Raw genomic sequence first — 20,353 nt, 5'->3', positions numbered from 1 at the left:
ATGTAGAGCTAGGTTACCTGTAGATTTAACCCCGCTAAATTGAATTTGGAACCGAACGCGCAAACACAGTATGTTTATCTCCATTCTACCATGACTAAATAAAACGCGAACTCTTTGGTGTTAGCAAATATACTGAGTGAAGCGGCATGGGTTGAGTTCAGTGTTTTGAGTGGGTTATCGATCTGAATTGCGGAATCACCGAACAAAATATGGTGCTGTATATACGCAAGCAGTTTGTTTACACCGTAATACTTCGCTCGAACATATGACAGGCATTGAAAGTATATAATCACGGCAACTTGGTAAGCTAACATGAGGTGGGCATCCCTAAAGAAAACAAAGCAAGCTTTGCAAGGCTTTCGCTCTACATCGCGCGTCACCATTATGACGTCATATCGCTCATTGTGACGCAAAAGATATGACGTCACAGTCGTATATAGAAAAGCGCCAAAATTCCAAGCTCTCTGTTGTCTCCAAAACGTAAATACATTCCCTTTGTTGATTTCTGTCGTATTTTTCTGCACGAAATGTATTGCCACACATCCTTTGAATATTGTAGTAACCGCATCTGTGCATTTTGTAACCTGTAATTGTAGATATAATTATTTAAATGTGCCTACCGACAATGACTGAAAATAGTACTATTCTATCAACTTTAGCTTCCGCGGTGATGCGGCCGTCAAACCAGCTCTTTCAATCAGAGGGGGTTTATTGTGATTTAATAGCCTCTGATTGACCAATCAGAATCGAGTAAATTCCAAATTCATGGTAGAATAGATGGTCTCTGACCCTACTGATAATAAACGCAGGCACACACACGTGGAACAAAAGTCCCTGGCACATTTAAAAGTACGTGTAATTAAAGTCTTATAAAAAGTTCAGTCCAGTTGGTGAAAGGTGGATCAGATTTTATTTCGTTTGAAAGAACAATAATTGTATATTAATACACCTTTTATCGCGTTTTTAAGATGAGTGAAGGGAGATAATCCATACTTCTGAATATTCAGCCAGGGCGGGATTTCGAAATGCAAAGGCTTAGCGAATTGGAATCCAGAGAATATCAAGCAAAACACAGTTGTCTGGTATCTTAATAACTAACACGCACATGTAAATTTTGATGGATATCCATTAGAATCTGAGCCCATACGATGGTCTGTGTTAAAATGACAGAGTCGCCCGAGACGAACTTCTTCGAGTGCCCTGATTCCAGAACGAGGCTTAGAATCTGTCATGGCTGACCGGGTTGTAAACAAAGTCCAGTGATCAGCGATCAAGAACTACAGGGGCGGGCATCCATAGACTAACCACGGGTACAGTTAACCAAGAGGCTGGCGGCTTCAATGAGGAAAGACGGGGATAGTCAGCCTCCAGGCAAGTATTGTCACCGACCTTTTTGCACAAGCAGTGTAATTCTGTGAAAGTAATCTGTAGACCGTCATGTCAGCACTGACCACACTCGGCAGTGCGCTCGTGGCTGCCTGTGCGGACAAAACTTAAATAAGTAGAGCCTCTCGATCCGTCCTACACGACCCCTGAAAGTATATCTATAATTATTATTAAAGTATTGAGCTACAATCCTCGGTACATGATAAGCATATTTGGCGAGATATACTGAGGCTTTAAAGGGGCACTGATCTAACGCAATTCCCCGGGACTGGTTGTTGCCTTTGTTATTGTTTTTTCCCAGTGAGTACCCGGATGTATAGCAGAAATCTAGACTAGTTCGCGACCTCTGCTGCGCCATTCGTAAGCGCATTAGTCGCTTTTATGGGTAGTAATAAGGGCGTATGGTCACATTGATGAACAAAATGAAATACAGTTTTCGAAATAATAAGGAAATGTAGGTATCTTTGTGGGTAGCATCGGTAATGGTGACGAAGTTTTGATAAGTCACTTGCTTGGTAATTTTGCGATTTTCGTTTACACTATTTTGACTTGCAACACAAAGTACATATTTCACCTGAGCATTGCTTTTTTTATAGTGTGTATTTTTTTTTACTGTCAAATGTGTAACAAATATTCAGTTATTTTTAGTGACTGAAAAACATTTCCATCTGTATTATTATGATAACAAATTCCAAACATTTTGATGTTTAATGTCATCACCAAGAGATTGAAAATGTTACGTTGAGAAAAGTACATTTCTATGTTGTTTGGCTTCTAATCCTACATAATAATCTGTTGTGATGTTTGTAGGCCCTTTTGATCGTCTTAATCAATCTGGAGAGATTTTTTAGTCAAAATGACTGAAATATTTACACATTTTATAAATTGCCTGAGAGAATCACATTTTACAAATTGACGGTAATATATACACGCTTACAAAGACCTGTGAAAACAACGTCTATCGCGCAGTGAAGAATTTCCCAACCAAGACGAGGGGAAACAAGAACGAATCGGTTCAAATGAAGGAAAACAAAATGCAAATATCATAATTACAACCTACCAAATTTATGTGTATAAATTTTAGGCAGCTTCCTTGTTCGAGGAATGTATCCGTGAATATCCACGCAAAGGAACAATATCCCACTCGTCTGCAGATGTACAAAGAAACTTATTCGATGTCACGTGTCTCAGTAACAATCAAATATTTTAAAAGATATATGTCGTTTCGGGATATTATAACCCGTGTTCGTTTCTCAACTGATAACTTGGATTGTTTCAGGTGTTTTACATAGGTGTCAAGTCTCAATGGTCGGCTGAGAAAGCCCACGTGACAACTATTTTCATAACGTTCACGGTTCCTAAAAAATCCATTGGGCGATAGATAACAATGATCAATCAATCAACGTATTATAAGTTAACCCTCTGAACAAAGTATGTTGTTTTTACATCGGCACTTCACGCCATGGTATGAGTGTATTCCCTTTGTTTTAGTAAACCTAGACATGTAAACACTCACTCTTGACATATCCACTGTGCAAGATAACAGTGATTAATCAATCAACGTATTTTCTGTTAATCCTTTGATGACTAGGAACGTTCCGTTGATTTACAAAAAAATAAATCAACTGATCATTCATCTCTTGCTGGGCTGCCACGTGTATATTACATAACACACATTTCACCTCACTTCAAACCTGGATTTAGATTGAATAATTACCCCAGACACAATAAATGCCAAATGGGAACCTTTGTCAGGTAATCTAACTGGTGCTACCACTAATTGTACCTGTAATAAATTCATTAACTGAGCACCAAGTGAATGACGACAAATACACAAGTGAAGGGTTATACGAGAAAACGTGGATGTCAACAAGGGAGTAGTAATCATATTATCGACGCAAGCCGAAATCCGAAAATGCTTTCACTGCATGGATACTTTTTTTAGTATAAAACTATAACCATCTGGGGTATTTCCAAATGACGACATCTGATGAGCTCCGCTGTTCTTTTTGTCTGCTTGTTTAGGCTGAAGAAATTAATTAACATGCGCCCTTTGTCGAAATCTGTATAAATCACAGTTAACCAATCAGTGTTTATGCAAAAATCGTAAAACAAATATTGCCTCCAGCCTCCAAGTTTATTTAGCTGTCCTTGCAGACGGTAGCCCAGTTTCTGGTCACGCTCAGTTGCGTTGCGTATCATCCGGGTACTCACGGGGGAAAAAACAATAACAAAGGCAACAACCAGTCCGGGGAATTGCGTTAGATCAGTGCCCCTTTAAGATCACACGTCTCTTTAGCAATACGGCATTCGACATAAAATATAACTTTTGGAGGGGGAGGGATACAGGCGGAAATCTTTGCACTAATTTTTCCTTAAGTGATTTTTCTGTGATTTACAACACTCAAGTGTTATCTGACATACGATTTCCAGGGGGATCGGGTAGCCTAGTGGTTAAAGCATATGCTCATCACGCCGAAAATCCGGGTTCGTTTCCCAACAATGGTACAATGTGTGAGGCCCATTTCTGGTGTTCCCCGCCGGGATATTGCTAAAAGGGGCGTAAAACCATACTCACTCACTTGCTATAATTTCCAGGTGTTTTATCTGGCCAGCTCTGTTTGCAGCAGGTGTTGATCATACCTCCGGCAACTCATTATCAGTATCGTCAGGTAGTCCGAAAGTTAGCTGTGAATTGTGTCTGTCCTAAATGAATGATTGGACCCCTATCCTTTTTTCAATGATAAATTACGGTTAGAATAGGTCTCAGCAACCCCTGCTTGTAAAAGGTGAATAACAGGATCTGGTGGTCAGGCTCGCTGACTTGGTAACTTTTTTTGTTGGTTGTTGCACATCAACGTATCCCTATTGCATAGATCGATGATTTGATGTCAATCACTGAATTGGCTGGCCCAGACTCGATTATTTACAGACAGCCGTCATTTAGCTGGAATATTACTGAGTGGCGTTAAGCAAAAATAAACAAAAATGTTTCTAAAATTTATTCATATGCAAAATATATCTATAATTTACCTAGCTTCCCAAATCTGAAATGCTAGGTACAGCAATGGCCTCTTGTAGTCATAACCAAAGCTTTTTTTACACATACCATATCATTTAAAAAGTTCAGCATTGAACAATTTTATTAACATGATCAAAGCCAATGACATAAGGCATCATGCAATGTTTATCTTGAACACTGATGTACATGGTGTAAGTTAAGGATAAACTTTATAATTATATCATGAATGTATGTAAATTTATTCATAATTCTTTGTGTGTGTTTCATTTGAAATAATTATCCAATTTCAGATTTCTATTGCAAATTTAGAAATTCAGAGTAACTTTATTCATCTAGAACCTCTCCATTCCAGCGATTACTGCTTGAGATGCTTACATGTGTAAATACTTGCGTTTTGGTACCCATTAATGGAGGGACGATACACCGATGCATCAGTAGATTGCAATATTTTACTTCCCGATACAAGTATCAATCTTAGTCGCATACTAAGTACAATATATTGATTCATACTCTAAATGTTTACTTTAATGGCTGTTACACCAAACACTTATTAGCAGCGGTAGAAACTAACAGTTTTCGTCCACTAGTCCTTATAATAATAACATGGAAAACCCTTAAAATGGCAAAACTATTGGGCAGTTTGGCAAGGACTACAGGACTAGTGCCAATTTTTACCGCTGATTAGTAGTGAAAAAGTAAATATTTTCATATGATGTGTCAGACTTGACACTGCCAGCTGTAAGATGTCAGCGTGCCAGGAATTTGACTATCCTGTCTATGAAAAAGATGGCTTACACACTACAGATAAGAGCACTTACAAGTATCGTGATACATATCGGATCGTGAACAATGTATCAGGATATGTATCAGTACACACAGTTGGTGTAGCATCCAAGCTCTAGTACCCATGTATCCTCAATCCGGTAACCATCGGGACAATTTCATTTAGAACGTGGTCAAATCATGCCAGTTACCATGATAAACCCAAGAATGTCAGTACCAGCTTTACCCGTTAACTCTGAGATCAGCCATTGTAGCCATGCCAATATACACACAATTACTTCCAGAAACAGGCACAAAGCATAGCGACATTATCATTAAAGAAATCTGTAATTGCTGAAATTATCAATGCAGTGCTACTATATATTGCACTGTTATCAGCCCTGAGGGAGATCTTGTAGCAGTGTTCCCTGTAGCCTGACTATAAACATGTCAATCAGACCCCTCAAGGTGATCCCCGCCACCATTAGCGTAAATAATCAATGTGGAACTACCCCAGGCGTCCCAGCGACTCACTATAGGCATGTCAGTGTGGACGAACATATTGACATACAACTTTCATACAGCAGTCTACCTTGGCAACGGTAATAAGGATCTATACCGAAATGTGTCTGTAAGATTATATGAAGAAGTTGTTATCCACAAATTATGTTTACTTTGTCGTCCGTCAATGTCTTGTGGCAAACATATTGACGAACAACTTTCATACAGCAGACTTGCTTGACCATGGTAGTAAGAATCTATACCGAAATGTGGCTGTAATATTATATTAAGAAGTTGTTATCCATAAACTGTTTCCTGTGTCATCCGTCAACTTCTTAGGTATGCCTATCAAACAATTCTACTTTCATATTATCTAGGCTGTCTGTTGATATCAGGTAGACAGTCTTTATCACTAATATCAGGGTATACCCGTCTATCATTCTTTAGAAGAATTTGTTGCTCTGGTTTGGGAAATATTATTCAGTCATATTTAACTAGCCTGTATGGTGTGTAGAAACCCGATGTCTGTTAAATTACAGACAGTCATTATCAGGGTATACCCGTCTATCATGCTTTAGAAGAATTTGTTGCCCTTGTTTTGGAATAATTATTCAGTCATATTTATCTAGCCTGTAGGGTGTGTAGAAACCTGATGTCTGTTAAATTACAGACAGTCATTATCAGTGTTTACTTGTCTACCTTGCTTTAGAAGATTTGTTGCTCTGGTTTGGGAATTATTATTCAGTCATATTTAACTAGCCTGTATGGTGTGTAGAAACCCGATGTCTGTTTACAGACAGTCATTATCAGGGTATTCTCATCTACCTTGCTTTAGAAGATTTGTTGCTCTGGTTTGGGAATTATTATTCAGTCATATTTAACTAGCCTGTATGGTGTGTAGAAACCCGATGTCCACAGTGGAGTGCTGCTAGGATGACAGCCTGTTTCTGGTATTGGCGACGGGTGGACTGTGGGAGCATTGTGGTGACTCGCAAGATCATGTGTGATCAATGAAGCTCTTATATGTCATGGATTACGCTGCTCATTGAGATATGTTCACGGTCGTATGATTTTGAATTGACGAAAAGGTTCAAGCCAATATCTTATCTTTAGCAAGGTGATATGTAGAGATTTATGGCTGTAGTCTTTTTTTATGTGTTGAGTATACTTTCAATTTGTATATTATTGATTATTTTGGGAGTGGAATGATGTATATTGTTGGACGAGATATTTTGTCAGTAGTTGAATAAGTACCAGTTTCTTATCAACTAACCAAATAGTGGAAGGTCAGAAGGTCGCCTGATTTATCAGGTGTTATGATTATATCCTAGTGGTTTGACAACTAGTCTTGGCTGTGTGTAGAATGAGCTCTATGGTAACGCTTAATGTAAATATTTTAAGAGTGATTTAGGCATGGCTGCTGGCTTGGATTTACCATTGTTGCCCTGGGAAACAGTTATTAAAAATTGAAAAATGGGAGTAGAATTACTACAACCAAACACTTCAGCCCAGTTGATGGAATTGTCTGATCAACCATATTAAGCTTGCACGTACAGAGCTGAATGACAGCCCCAGTGTGGATGGTGGTGTGCTGTTCGTACAGTCGTGAAGCAGTATAGCGACACTGTATTCAGCGCTGGTGACACGGTCAGAGACAATCTGAAGGAAGCACTCATGCAGTCAGGTAAAAGCCAACACCCCAGGGTGTAAGGCAGATTGTAGCTTAATAGAATTCTGAAAAGGATCCTGTTTCTATGGTTACTGGAATCATAGATTCATTTGATAAATGTTAAACTATGCCATGTCTGGATTTGAAATGATAAGCTATTTTCTGGGTGACATTTTCTATTCACATGGGTCATGGACGTATTAGCAGTGCACATGTCTGTCATTGTGCCTGTGTCAGGAATACAAGGATAAACATGGAGTGATTATTATCAGGTGTATGACATGAATGTTTGATATCACCGGGTGGGTCATGTGGGTGATAAACCCAAATTTAGTATGTCGTGAGTTCTTTTTTGTATATTGTTACGTGTCGATTCCCAAATTGAAACAATATGTTAATCCAGAAATCTGTACGTAAAAGGATTTAGTGTGAAGCCAACAAATGGTACACAATCAACAATTGTATTACAAAATTAATTAGGTTTACAAATCAATACAAATTACTGCACAGCAATTACAATGGCAGTACGCAATGGAATGGTAGTACAATATTCAATGGCAGTATTAACTGTGAGAGCAGTGGAAATGACAATGACAAAAGTAATAATCAACAGTGGTCAAGCTTCCAAGATTAGATAGGCCTAACCATGCTAACACCAGGGTGAAAAGTGAACTTTATGCAAAAGCTGGTCTTGATTTTATGTCAGATGAAATGTGAGACAAGACAGGGACGCTCACTCCACTTATATACTCTAGCTTCAAGCACTTTCCACACAGTACTAGACCAGTGATAACTTCCTCACCACTGCTTACATTAAATAGAAATACATTCCTAACAACTAATCATTTTCCAATACAATGCAGTGATCTTCTACTGAATCTGAACAGAAACAATGTAATACAGCTCTAATCATTGTTTAGCAATTCATTACACTGCCGTATAACAATATCTTTGGAAAATATATCCCTAAACATGATATATATTTTTCAACACAGATGACAGACTAACACGCACAAGGGGCATGATCTTTTTGTGTATGTTACTGCGGAAAATAGGCATCAATGAATGCCCAAGATAAAAGTTTCCTATTTTATATTATGATATGTTGGTGATTATAATGAGTGATTCCTGCAAATGAACTCGTTGTTTGTCGGTAGAATATGGGACTTGGTAAGGTCGTGAGTTACCACTGTGCCAGCTTTAAACAGAATCCCTGTGGTTGACAGGTCAGATGTGATGACATATTTTGGAAATGATACCTGTCATCACAGGGTCTTGGAGAGAAAATGTACAGAATAAAATAAAGGTTATTACCTACTGGATAAGTAGGGGTACACCCCGGGCTATGTTCTAGACAACGCGAACTTCATCATGTTCATGTACCTTTTGGAAATATCTTCACATGACACATCATCTTCCCGAGGCAAGGGAGTTAACTGATTACACAAGTCAAGTTTGAACCCATGCCAAACTAGGTTGGAATTTCGTGACTCGCTATGTCCCTCCTATTGACCAATCAGATTCCATCTCTCACATCACTTGCATTTGCTTCAAACAAAATGGTGGTGCCCTGTCAAGACAATCTGATCAAGTTAATCATAGAAACGTTTCACATTCCCTGCCTCACAGACACCCAGTGTATTATAGATTGTAGCACAATGCCCAAGCATGTTGATTAAAAACATTTGGAAAATATCAGTCAACGCCCAGTTGACGGTACACATGACCATATACCAACTGTTCCCACAATTGATGACATCTCAATTTGTCCATAGCAGCTGTGTTTAGGTCGTTGCTCAGCCATTTATCCTCCATATGTTCTTTATCATTCGTGACCAACGCATGTTATTCCGGGACAAGCCAAATAGCGACTCGTGCCCCTTTCATGGCCATTTTTGCGACCGGGTTCCGTCTTAGCGCAAACGGGCATACCTAAAACAATTGTCAACTCGTTGCGGAATGGTTCATATATATTTCCCCACATTATTTAAATTGCAATTTAAAGCACATCTGGATAAGTGGAATTATATAGTATGATTGAACACATTTAACTGTGTGTTTGGGTATATTTTTAAATGCAAGACATGTATAAAATCAAAAATTATTTTTTTAAAGATTCTTTGATGAAGTACTTAAAATCATACGCGCATTCTTATTGGTTTGTCGTATTTTCGCACATAACATTCATCGATAGGGGGACGAGTCTTCTTGCAGGTTACGGAAAGGGGCGAGTGGTGACAAATGGTTCTGTATTGTTCTTAAATCAACATACAAGTCATTTTGGGCATAAAGGTCTCCCCTGACATTGCCAGCACACTGGAGACAAACATTGGCACGTTTGTTTCTCCTCATCATTCTTACGATGTCATCACATTTCGTTCAAACCATTAGATTTTCATTTTACTTATAGTCATGTGTTTATGCATAAAAACATTGGAATATCAATGCTGACAGCAAGTGTTGACGTTTTAAACTGTTCACTACATTTTCGGGTAAGCTTCAATACCATGGCACTATTTTATTACAGATACTAAAAGGATAATCAGATATACTACTCAACTGTTATAGGGATAGGGAGTATCCCGGTGGGGTCTGAATGTGACTGATTGCTGGGATATGTTGTCCTACAAATAGTGTTCAATATCGCCATGGAACTAAAGCATGTGCAGCTTCATTTCAAGTTGAATTAACATAAAAATGCACAGTTCAGTAAGGTGTTGGCATGTTACGTCACAGTATGAAATATCTCAGTATCCTTCGCAGATGATGGGGAGTATATACCCGGGACCCCCAAAAATAATTTTAAGGGTCAATGCAGGCAATATGAGGGTCCCTTACAGGAATGAAATGGTATAGTGTACTGAACATTTAGATGATCACTTTAGAGCGAGTGAGTGAGGTTTTACGCCGCTTATTTCAATATTTCAGCAATATCACGGCGGGGGACACCAGTAATGGGCTTCACACATTGTACCCATGTCAGGGTCTTCGGCGTGACGAGCGAACGCTTCCACCACTAGGCTACCCGACCGCCCTTATTACTTTAGAGCCTGGAAAGGATCAATGACCATGATGACAGTGGTTTCTGCATCCATTCTCTACATTTGTGCGTACTGCACTACTGGACGTAAAACCCTGATATATGACTGCATAGATCATGTATACAGGCAAGATTAATCCCTGGTAGATGAAGCCAAAGGACACCACAATACATGCATGGAGACACAATGCTCACATCTAGCTGTGCGATGAGCCTGGCAAATGTAATCAATATTGGAACCTCATTTTCTTCCAAGCATGTGATCTGCGTGAGGTAATCACTAAGCATGACACCAGTTGACTAGGTATCACACTGATTGTGGATGTGTGAATGACTGACATGATGAGAGAGCCACTTCAAAGTAACCTGCGGAGGCCACAAACATTTATACCTAATGTATTTTCGCAATATTACAGAAACAACAAACAAACATACGAGGGTGGCAAAGTTATGACATTATGAAGATGAAAAACTGTTGGTTTGTTAATCTTTTTTTCCTGTGTTGTTATGTAATCCTAGCTGTCCCATGAAGATTCCGGGTTAGAATAGGTCTTCAGCAGCCAATGCTTGTTGTCATCTTCCCGAGGCAAGAGAGTTAACTGACTTTAAAAGTCCAGTTTCCACCCTTGCTGAACTATAAAACCGGCATAAGTTTGGACAAGTGCGGGCGGTCGGGTAGCCTAGTGGTTAAAACATTCGCTCGTCACACCGAAGACCCGGGTTCGAATCCCGACATGGGTACAATGTGTGAAGCCCATTTCTGGTGTCCCCCGCCATGATATTGCTGGACTATTACTAAAAGCGGCGTAAAAGCATACTCACTCATTGGACAAGTGCAAGCACAGTCACACATACATGCATGCACATTGCTATCTAAATGCAATAATCTTTTATGTGACATTAAACCCCATTTCTCCTCACGCAAATCAACATATTTTGTTATGACAAACTAGTCGTCCATCTGCCACACCTCGTGTCCATCTGTCCCGACTCCATTGTGGGTTACACTTGGTGACATCACCAGTTGTACTTAGTGTTCATCTCTGCCACCAGGGGGAGCCAAGAAGTTCCTTTACACGGGTCCCAAGTCTAAGGAACATGCCGAAGAGGATCAGATGAACTTCGCTCCTCGGAAAAACTCCAGCTCCTCAAGTAAGAAAGTAATTTGTTGTTAAACTGTAGAGGAAACAAGTATGAAGATCTAGATCCAGGCTGAAACATGCATGATGGTTTAACATGTGACATCATGCTTCGGGATAAGGCATGGGTGGCCAAGTCGTCTGAGGCAGAGTTGTGTCCCTTAGGCACACCAGAGACCTATGGATGTGTGTTCAAATCACGGTTCGCCACGGTTATGTTTCTAGGTTTGTCAGCACAAAACCCGTGCTTCTGGGTGTCACTGAAGTGGTATACCTCTAGGACCAGCATCACTTCGGGCTTTCCTCCTGCATTAAGCTGACATGCCGTGATAGAACTGAAAGATTTTTCACTGAAACAGTATGTCAGAAACGACTGTTCTTGTTTCCAGCATCGGCAATTGACCTGGACGGGGTGTGGAGTATCAAGAGGAATGTCGGCATCGGAACTGCCCAACAGGACAAGCTCAACTTGAACGCCAACAAGAGCTTCTACTCCAGGCATGGCGGCATGAAAGGTATATGAGTTAGAGAATAATTTACCTGTCGGTTCTGACTTTAAGATTTCATGCTTTACAGATTTTGTTTACAAGGTCTTTTCGGTAGGAAGGAAAATATGTAATAACTAAGATATTTGAAATTATCATGATTATTAGGAGTAATCTGATTAGTTTGCTTGTCTGGTCAGCCTTAGAGCATGTAGAGTATATCCTATTACAGGCACATTTTTTGTATGTAGAACATCTAACTTTACTTTGGGAAGAATATAACTGTAGTGGGTTTGTTTGGGTTTTTTCAGAATATTTATTTTACAATTTCATTGATTTAGGGTTGGCAGGATCTGCAGAATTTTTATTGTAATATTGTTCAAAATGACATTAAACCCAAGTTACGATGTTAGTCTGAAGTGGTGTACCTTTCATCTGTTACAGACTCAAGTGCATCATGTTCCATGCCTGGTGCCGTGGGAGGTAAGGACAAACATGTGGAGCAGATAGGGCTAACTTTGTAGAATAAATGTTCCCTTGATACTATAGATAACTAGTGGTTAAAGCATTTGCTCATCACGACAAAGGCCTGGGTTCGTCACTCACTCACTCACTCACTCACTCACTCACTCACTCACTCACTCACTCACTCACTCACTCACTCACTCACTCACTCACCAAAATGTCTGTTGACCTCACTCACTCACTCACTCACCAAAATGTCTGTTGATCTTCCAGTATCCTCTGTCATGTATTATACAAAGAAAAGCACAGTTACAGTGATGAAGTCACTGATATCCATCCATCAATATACCACGCACCAACACATAGAGGTTGGTTATCAATTATTGATCCCATTCCTTTTGCTCAACTCTCATTAGGAGAAGGATGTAATCGAGACTGCCATCCTTGTATCCACAACATTCCTCAGTAGTGATGTCAACATGCAGCATGCACTTAGCTCAAGTATAGATGCAAGACAGACAGTTGTAGGAGATTATTTAATTGATGCATGTGCCACTTCTTTCTGCTTTTGTCCCTTGTCATCACATGTTGTGGAAACATTGAATTTCCCAATTCAGTGGCCTGGCACAGTAGTAATGTTTTAGAAGACCAGATTTTGTGTAAATAATTTGAATCTCTTATTCAAATCTTTATCAATTCAATTCCAATTCCATATTTTAATACTAGGTTCTGACCCGTGAAGATCCGGGGTAGAATAGGTCTTCAGCAACCCATGCTTGCCGTGAAAAGCGACTATGCTTGTCATCGTATCCCAATTGTGTGGATGGATGCTCATGATATCAATCACTGGATTGTCTGGTCCCGACTCGATTATTTACAGACTGCCGTCATATAGCTGGTATAATGCTGATTGCGGCGTAAAACGACAAACAAACAAACTAATACTAGGTTCTGATACGATGCAATTTTGGTAAAGTATGATCCAGATTATATTACAAGGGTTCAGTATGATGCATATTGTCATACAAGCTTAAAGCGGCAATATGATGCATATTGTCATACAAGCTTAAGGGTGCAAAATGTTGCATATTGTCATACAAGCTTAGGGTGCAATATGATGCATATTGTCATACAAGCTTAAGGGTGCAATATGTTGCATATGGTCATACAAGCTTAAGGGTGCGATATGATGTGTATCACAATGGTGCAACTTGATCCATATTATGATACAAGTGTAATATGATGCATGTCTTTCCTGCCTCTGTAACCATTTGATCAACAACATAGTACATCGCTATGGCAAGCCGTTTTCACATTTATTACAGAATATCAGATATATCTTCAATTGTTTTAAAGATATTGGTATTTTATTTAAAGATATCAATAATGTTTATAAGATATCCAAAAATAATTAAAGATATCTTAAATTCACTTCTGATATCCATAATACAATAACTGATATCTTAAAATTAGTTTGTGATATCTCTAAATGTGTTTAAGATATCATTAAACAATTACCATCCTACTGTACATAAATATATTAAAAATAAATTCAAAATATCTTAAATTCAATTCAAGATATCTTGAAATAAGTCATACATATCCACAAATGCATTACAGATATCTTTAATTCAATTAGAGATATCTTTAATTCAATTACTGTTACTGATATCAAAAATCCAATTAAAGATATCATTAACAAATTTGATGATATCTTTATATTAATCATTGATATCAGTTATCTAATTTAAGTAACATTATTAATGTAACATGTTTAATAATGGCAACAATTGGAGATATCAAATTGAAGACTGTTTAATTATTGATATCTGTATTTAGTTTCAAGATATCAGGAATTGAATTACTGACATCATAACAAAACATGACATTTTGATATCTTTAAATCATATTTTGATATCAATAATAGAATTTAAGATATCAGCAATTCTTTTCAAGATATCAGTAATACGCTTCACCATATCCTTAATTCATTTCGTGATATCTTAAATTTTATTGCAGATATCTACAATTATCTGTATTTAAGATATCTTCAATTCCATTCACGATATCTTTAAAACAATTGAAGATATCTGTAATTCCGTAATAAATGTGAAAACGGCTTGCCATACATCCCTCATAATACATGTAATATGGTATTTATTATTGACAGATGGCATGTGGACACCCGGAAGACGAGGGTACAGCTACTCTCCGGGAGCCAATGTCAAGGACACTCGGGGTCAGAGTTCACAAGGACAAACAAATAAATGGGCCAATGATGACCATGATTTCTGACTTCTAACAAGTGCTAATATGTTAATCATATGACCCATGAACATGGATGGGTTTTTTTACGTTGCCTTACTTGTGACAAGATAGACACCTTACTTGTGTCCAGAATGAGGTTTAGTGCCACCAAGTTCAGAATTTATAAGTGCTTCATCTGTTATTATCGTAGACCAGTGTCATCACTGTTGTTCAACCATGGTTAACTGGTGTTGGAGGAAGTCGAGGAGGAACTGTTTCTCAGAATTCACAAGTTACAAGGTCAGATTTCCAAATATGTGTAGTTGAGTTCTGTTGATTAATTTTTTGCACCAAAAATGGCATTTTTTGCCACTGTGCAGACATCAACATTATCAAAGAACACTAAAGTGAAATCCCAACATTCATGAAAATATATTATGATCGTTTTCTACACACCATAAAGACATATAATCATCAACCTGTCCATCTTTTGGCAATTTCTCTGTCATAGATCTCATATATTAAGTACAACACAGACAGGTGAGTGTATCACTGTTTACTTTCAAGATCCCATTCGTCACCACTCGCCCCTTTCTGTAACCTGCAAGAAGACTTGTCTCCCCATCGATGAATGTCATGTGTGAAATTACAACAAACCAATCAGAAAGCGTGTATGGTTTCAAGTTCTTCCTCAAAGAATCCCTCAGAAATGATTTTTGTTTTTACATATGTCTTGCATCTACAAATATACCCAAGACACAGTTAAATGTGTTCAATCATACTGTATAATTCTGCATGTCTCGAAGTGCTTTAAATTGCATCTAAAATATATATTGTATATGGGGAAATATATGTGAACCATTACAATTGACAACTGTTTTAAGTATGCCCGTCTGCCCTAAGGCGGAACCCAGTCGCAAAAATTGCCATGAGAGGGGCACGAGTCGCTATTAGGCTTGTCCCGGAATAACACAAGTTGGTCACGAATGGAAAGATCCCAGTGTAAGGGAGATAACCCATGATCCTGCTAACATAGGTACCACTGCATATATGTTATGGACAGAATGGTGGTTGTGTATTTTAACCCATTAATCTGAAAAAGTGTTCCTGACTTAGAATGGAATCTGTGTGTCACATGACATAATCATCTATTAGTGTATTTGGAACAAGCTGTAGCCTGTGATATTGGCATATCATAACCTCTCATTTGTTTTGTTTGTGTTTTATCATGGCAAATATGCATTCAAGATGCAATGGTTTTTAAGTTCATTTTTATATTTTTATAATGAACAAGATATATGTAAGCAGATATTTCTGGTGTTGTTTAAAATTAATGGATGATCAGTTTGTTGTGACCGAAATTGATTTTTTTCCAAATTGTCAAAAGGACATAAAGATTTGGTGTGTATGACTTTGAGTACAACAATTGTGCAGCATATTCTAGGTGTTCCATGGAGTGATATGGCTGTAAAACTAACTGTTGTACAGCACCTCACTCAACTTGGCCTCCATGAGTATCCCTCAAGGTCTTGGTTCAGAACCAGTGTCATTAGTCGTGTGTCTTGTGTCAGACTCAGGTACCTGGAAGGATGACGACTCCAGGACTTGAGTACTTGATTGGGGGAATTGCTATTGAAATCAAGGAATTGAAAGGGGGGTTACTCTTGAAATCAAATAACTGATAGAGAGAACCCTGGACTTAAGGTCTTGAAAGGGAGAGAACTCCAGAGCTTGGAAGGGAGATGTTTCCTTGGACAAGGACACCAAGACAAATAACAGAACTGTTAATTAACGGTTTGTTTGAAATTAGTTTACAGATGCACTTGCACCCAAAATATTGAAAAGTGTGTGAAGCATTTATCTGAAAAGAACTGTTAACTGTTTGGACACATGTAAAAATATGTGCAAGACAAACTTAACTAACACTGCCTAAATGGCAACATAAGTTTTGGAAGAACAAAAAACAAAAATAATCTGAAATGTCTGTTTCATATGTCCCCTAGTCCTCAATGCCTACCAGGATTTTGCAGGAAAGCATCTGTAAACAAGGAAATAGTCTGGTTTAAGATTAGCAACTAGTGTCATTGCACAAGTACACAAGTCTTACAGATGGATCTGTCTTGTGATGCGCATGGAATAACACAAGACATGGTCACAGAAGACATGGTATAACTTCCCTGTCACCGGAGTACCGGTATTTGTTACATGGTGAATCTTGCCATTAACGTTTGACTTTATTATCCCACACCACAAAATGGAAGGGGGATATAGGAATGGGTGCTGTCTGTCCATCCATCCGTCCGTCCGTCACATTTTGTTTCTGGAGCAGAACTCAAAAACCAGGAGAGATATCTTAACCAAACTGGGCACATAGATATGTCTTGTGGTGAACTTGGGCCTTTTGATAGTATTGGATTTTTTAAGAATTAATTTTTTCGAATTTCCTTGGCAAAGATTCTGATTTAGACTGAAAATGGCAGTAGTGCTCTACATAACCAGACATGTCATATTGGCGGGGGATGTGAGTATTTCATGCTTGTTTAGTTTGTTTTAGATGTTGTGAAACTGACATTGTATGCAGAGCGGTCTTGTTTATTGTTTGTGTATTTTGTGGGGAATTTATAACCCTGTGTAATGTTTTTATCTCTTTATTGTTTTTTTAACCCTGTTTTGACTGAACTGTCTTAATAGTTAAGAACAATGTGGCAGGTTTATGCAATGTGTAGCTCAGGATTGCCATGAACATTGCAGTTGAATACTGACAGGGAATATCTTAGGGAATACTGGACCAATTTCATTGTGGTTAAGAACTGGAATTAATAACCGTTTTTCTCTTTTTCTAGCTTATTTTGCCACTGAATGGCTTCAACCGTTGTCGTATAGAGTACTACAAAAATGTACCCTGGCCGAAATTGTAAACCAGAAATATCTTGCATGATATGGTTGTTAATAGGAAAGTGCTATTTGGAGATATTGCTCGACCTCATACATGCTTGACCTCACATCAAATCTCATGTGGGAGACATATTTGGATAAGGAAATGCTTTTGTTCATTATATAGTTTATTAGAAATAATATTTGTGATTCCCCGGAGCCAAAACAACATTCTCGGTGCATGTTTTTACAATGGTATGTGGTGTATGATATAGGGTTGACATTTAATGAGAAGGTGTAGGGTGATGTGTAGAATAGTTATGTAAGGCCTTTTATATTTAGTTAGTTGATTTACAAAATGTTGGGCCAGGACATTCGATGTAAGTGGTCAGATGAGTTTTTCTATATTCAACTATCAAAATAAGATGCTCTTGAATTGTTTGATAGGCGTTACTTAGAAGTTGACGGATGACAAGGTAGACACAATTTATGGATAACAACTTCTTTAATACTGTAAAGGCAACGTATTGGTATAGATCCATACAAGTTGATCTTAATGAATGATAAAAACTTGACTAGACTTTCGAGCTGTATAAGTAGTAGGTGTAGACGATGTTTAGGCACTAGCTCATCAGAATCCAACATCTGAACACCAACCAATATTTACAGAAGAATTCAAGGCGATCATCCACCGATGTTTTCAACGATGCTTGGTTGTCAAGGAAGTAGTTCCAGGAACCAGTAGACAGCAGAGGTGCAATCCTCCTAGCAACTAGTAATTATTTTCATGGCACAACGTCTGATAGTGAAACACAGTTAGGCCCCAAAGCCTTTGTCAAAAGAATTTTTTTTTCTCTTATCTAAGTATGTTTCTTGACAGTTGGTTTTGTAAACCACCTCACCAAAAAAAGAGGCCTGAATAATGTTTGTTGTGTGTCCTTGACCAATCAGCTGGTGCTCATTGTCTCACGTTGTTACTTGCACTTGTCATTGCACCTGTTTGAAGCGTCCCATGTTAATATTTTTTTCATAATTAAAAATCAGATCTTTACTCTGATAGCTGTCTGCATGAAGATCTGAGCACACCTACATAGGAGGAAGCGCGAGGAGAACTTTCTAAAATGCAAGTCAGCAACGATGCTTCTAAATTCACTGTGTGTGTGAGGGAAGCGTTCAGACAAGCCTATCTGATTTCTGTATCTCGTATCAGTGTAAAAGATCTGACTATATTTACATAGCTTTACATCTGACATTTGGTGGAATATGGAAATGAGGAAAAGAATTACGATTGTTATACGATTGTTTGATTGAAATGTTACAATTCTAAGTTAATTGTTAACAGTGTAAGATGGATTTGCACTGACTGTTTGTAGTGCTATGGAGTGTTTCCAGTGACTTTATTAACTGACATCATATGGACTGACAAGAATTATTAATAGGTCATGATTTCAAGATACTAATTGCTGAATTAATAAAATACTTTTGACACACACCTTAGCTTACTCTTATGATCACTTATAACTTTCAGTGAGTTTTGCTGCCAGTAAAAGTAGAGGAATTGTCTGTAAGGAGACAACAAAAGTTGTGAAATTTGGGCTCATGTTCATATTTGACCTGGCACTGTGTGATTATAAGAAAGTTAAGTTACAGTCACTTATTTCTGCAATATAGGGGTGGTCAGGTAGCCTAGTGGTTAAAGTGTCGCTCGTCATGCTGAAGGCTGGGTTTGATTTCCCACATGGGAACAATATGTGAAGCCCATTTGTGGAGATCCCCACCGTGATATTGCTAAAGCGCCGTAAAACCATACTCACTCACTCGCTATTCCAGCAATATTTGGTAGCATGGTCCTCATTATATAAAGTCAAAAACCAGTCATAACTGTTAAACGGAAACACTGCTATGTTAAAGTTCCTTCATGCTGTTCTAAAACTGTTAAATTTAGATATATGTTTTATATTTGAATTGATATTTGCAGATCCCTTCATTACACAGTGTTCAAATTAACACATCATTGTACATACCTATTCCTACATCACATCGGAGACCTGATGTATTTTGTAGTCTTTTAAGAAAATGTGTAGCTGACAAAAATTCTTTATACAGAATGTGTTATTAATGTTTCAATTCAATAAACTTCAAATGTATCTTGTATTTTGGTTCTTTTTTTTGTTTCATGGTCAGACTAAGAGGTATATGGTCTCTGCTCTGTTACTTCAGTTTCAATCATCACATGGGGATGCTGGGGCCGAGGAGGCCCATGATTGTCGTCAGTTAGAGAGACTCAACCAAAAGCAGCGATCAGAAAATGAAATATGAGTCGTTATTTGTCCGACTTCTCTACGTTTGGTTGATTATATTTTGGGTTGTTTTTTTGTTTTACGTCGCACTCAGCAATATTCCAGCTATATGACGGCGGTCTGTAAATAATCAAGTCTGAACCAGACGATCCAATGATTGATATCATGAGCATCAATCCACGCCATTGGGATCGATGACCTGCATCAACCAAGTCAGCGAGTCTGACCACCCGAACCCATTAGTTGCGTCTTACGACAAGCATAGTCGCCTTTTACGGCAAGCATGGGTTGGTGAAGACCTATTCTACCCCGGATCTTCATGGGTCGGTTGATTAGAAATATGTTTACATGAGGATGTCTTGGCAGAAGCGATCCCCAGTCATGGTGTGGTTGTCGGCACAAGCACTAATACATACCCAAGTGGAGCAATACTAGCAGCACTGAAGTGGTTTACTTACTCTAA

The 20,353-nt window shown here is 38.3% G+C and overlaps 1 protein-coding gene across 1 annotated transcript; it reads left to right on the top strand.

The window, feature by feature from the left end:
- Window positions 1–1,019: 1,019 nt before the first annotated feature.
- Window positions 1,020–19,737, top strand: LOC124133547 (uncharacterized protein C11orf97 homolog). Its single transcript, XM_046497981.2, has 5 exons — window positions 1,020–1,371; window positions 11,434–11,532; window positions 11,909–12,034; window positions 12,449–12,487; window positions 14,640–19,737. The coding sequence occupies exons 1-5, from the start codon at window positions 1,341–1,343 to the stop codon at window positions 14,762–14,764; spliced, it is 420 nt and encodes a 139-aa protein (XP_046353937.1). The 5' UTR covers window positions 1,020–1,340; the 3' UTR covers window positions 14,765–19,737.
- Window positions 19,738–20,353: the final 616 nt, after the last annotated feature.

This window comes from Haliotis rufescens, unplaced genomic scaffold (genome assembly GCF_023055435.1).
Source record: "Haliotis rufescens isolate VD_foot unplaced genomic scaffold, xgHalRufe1.0.p SCAF_5, whole genome shotgun sequence".
NCBI lineage: Eukaryota > Metazoa > Mollusca > Gastropoda > Lepetellida > Haliotidae > Haliotis > Haliotis rufescens.
This window is presented reverse-complemented; position numbering and strand designations above follow the sequence as displayed.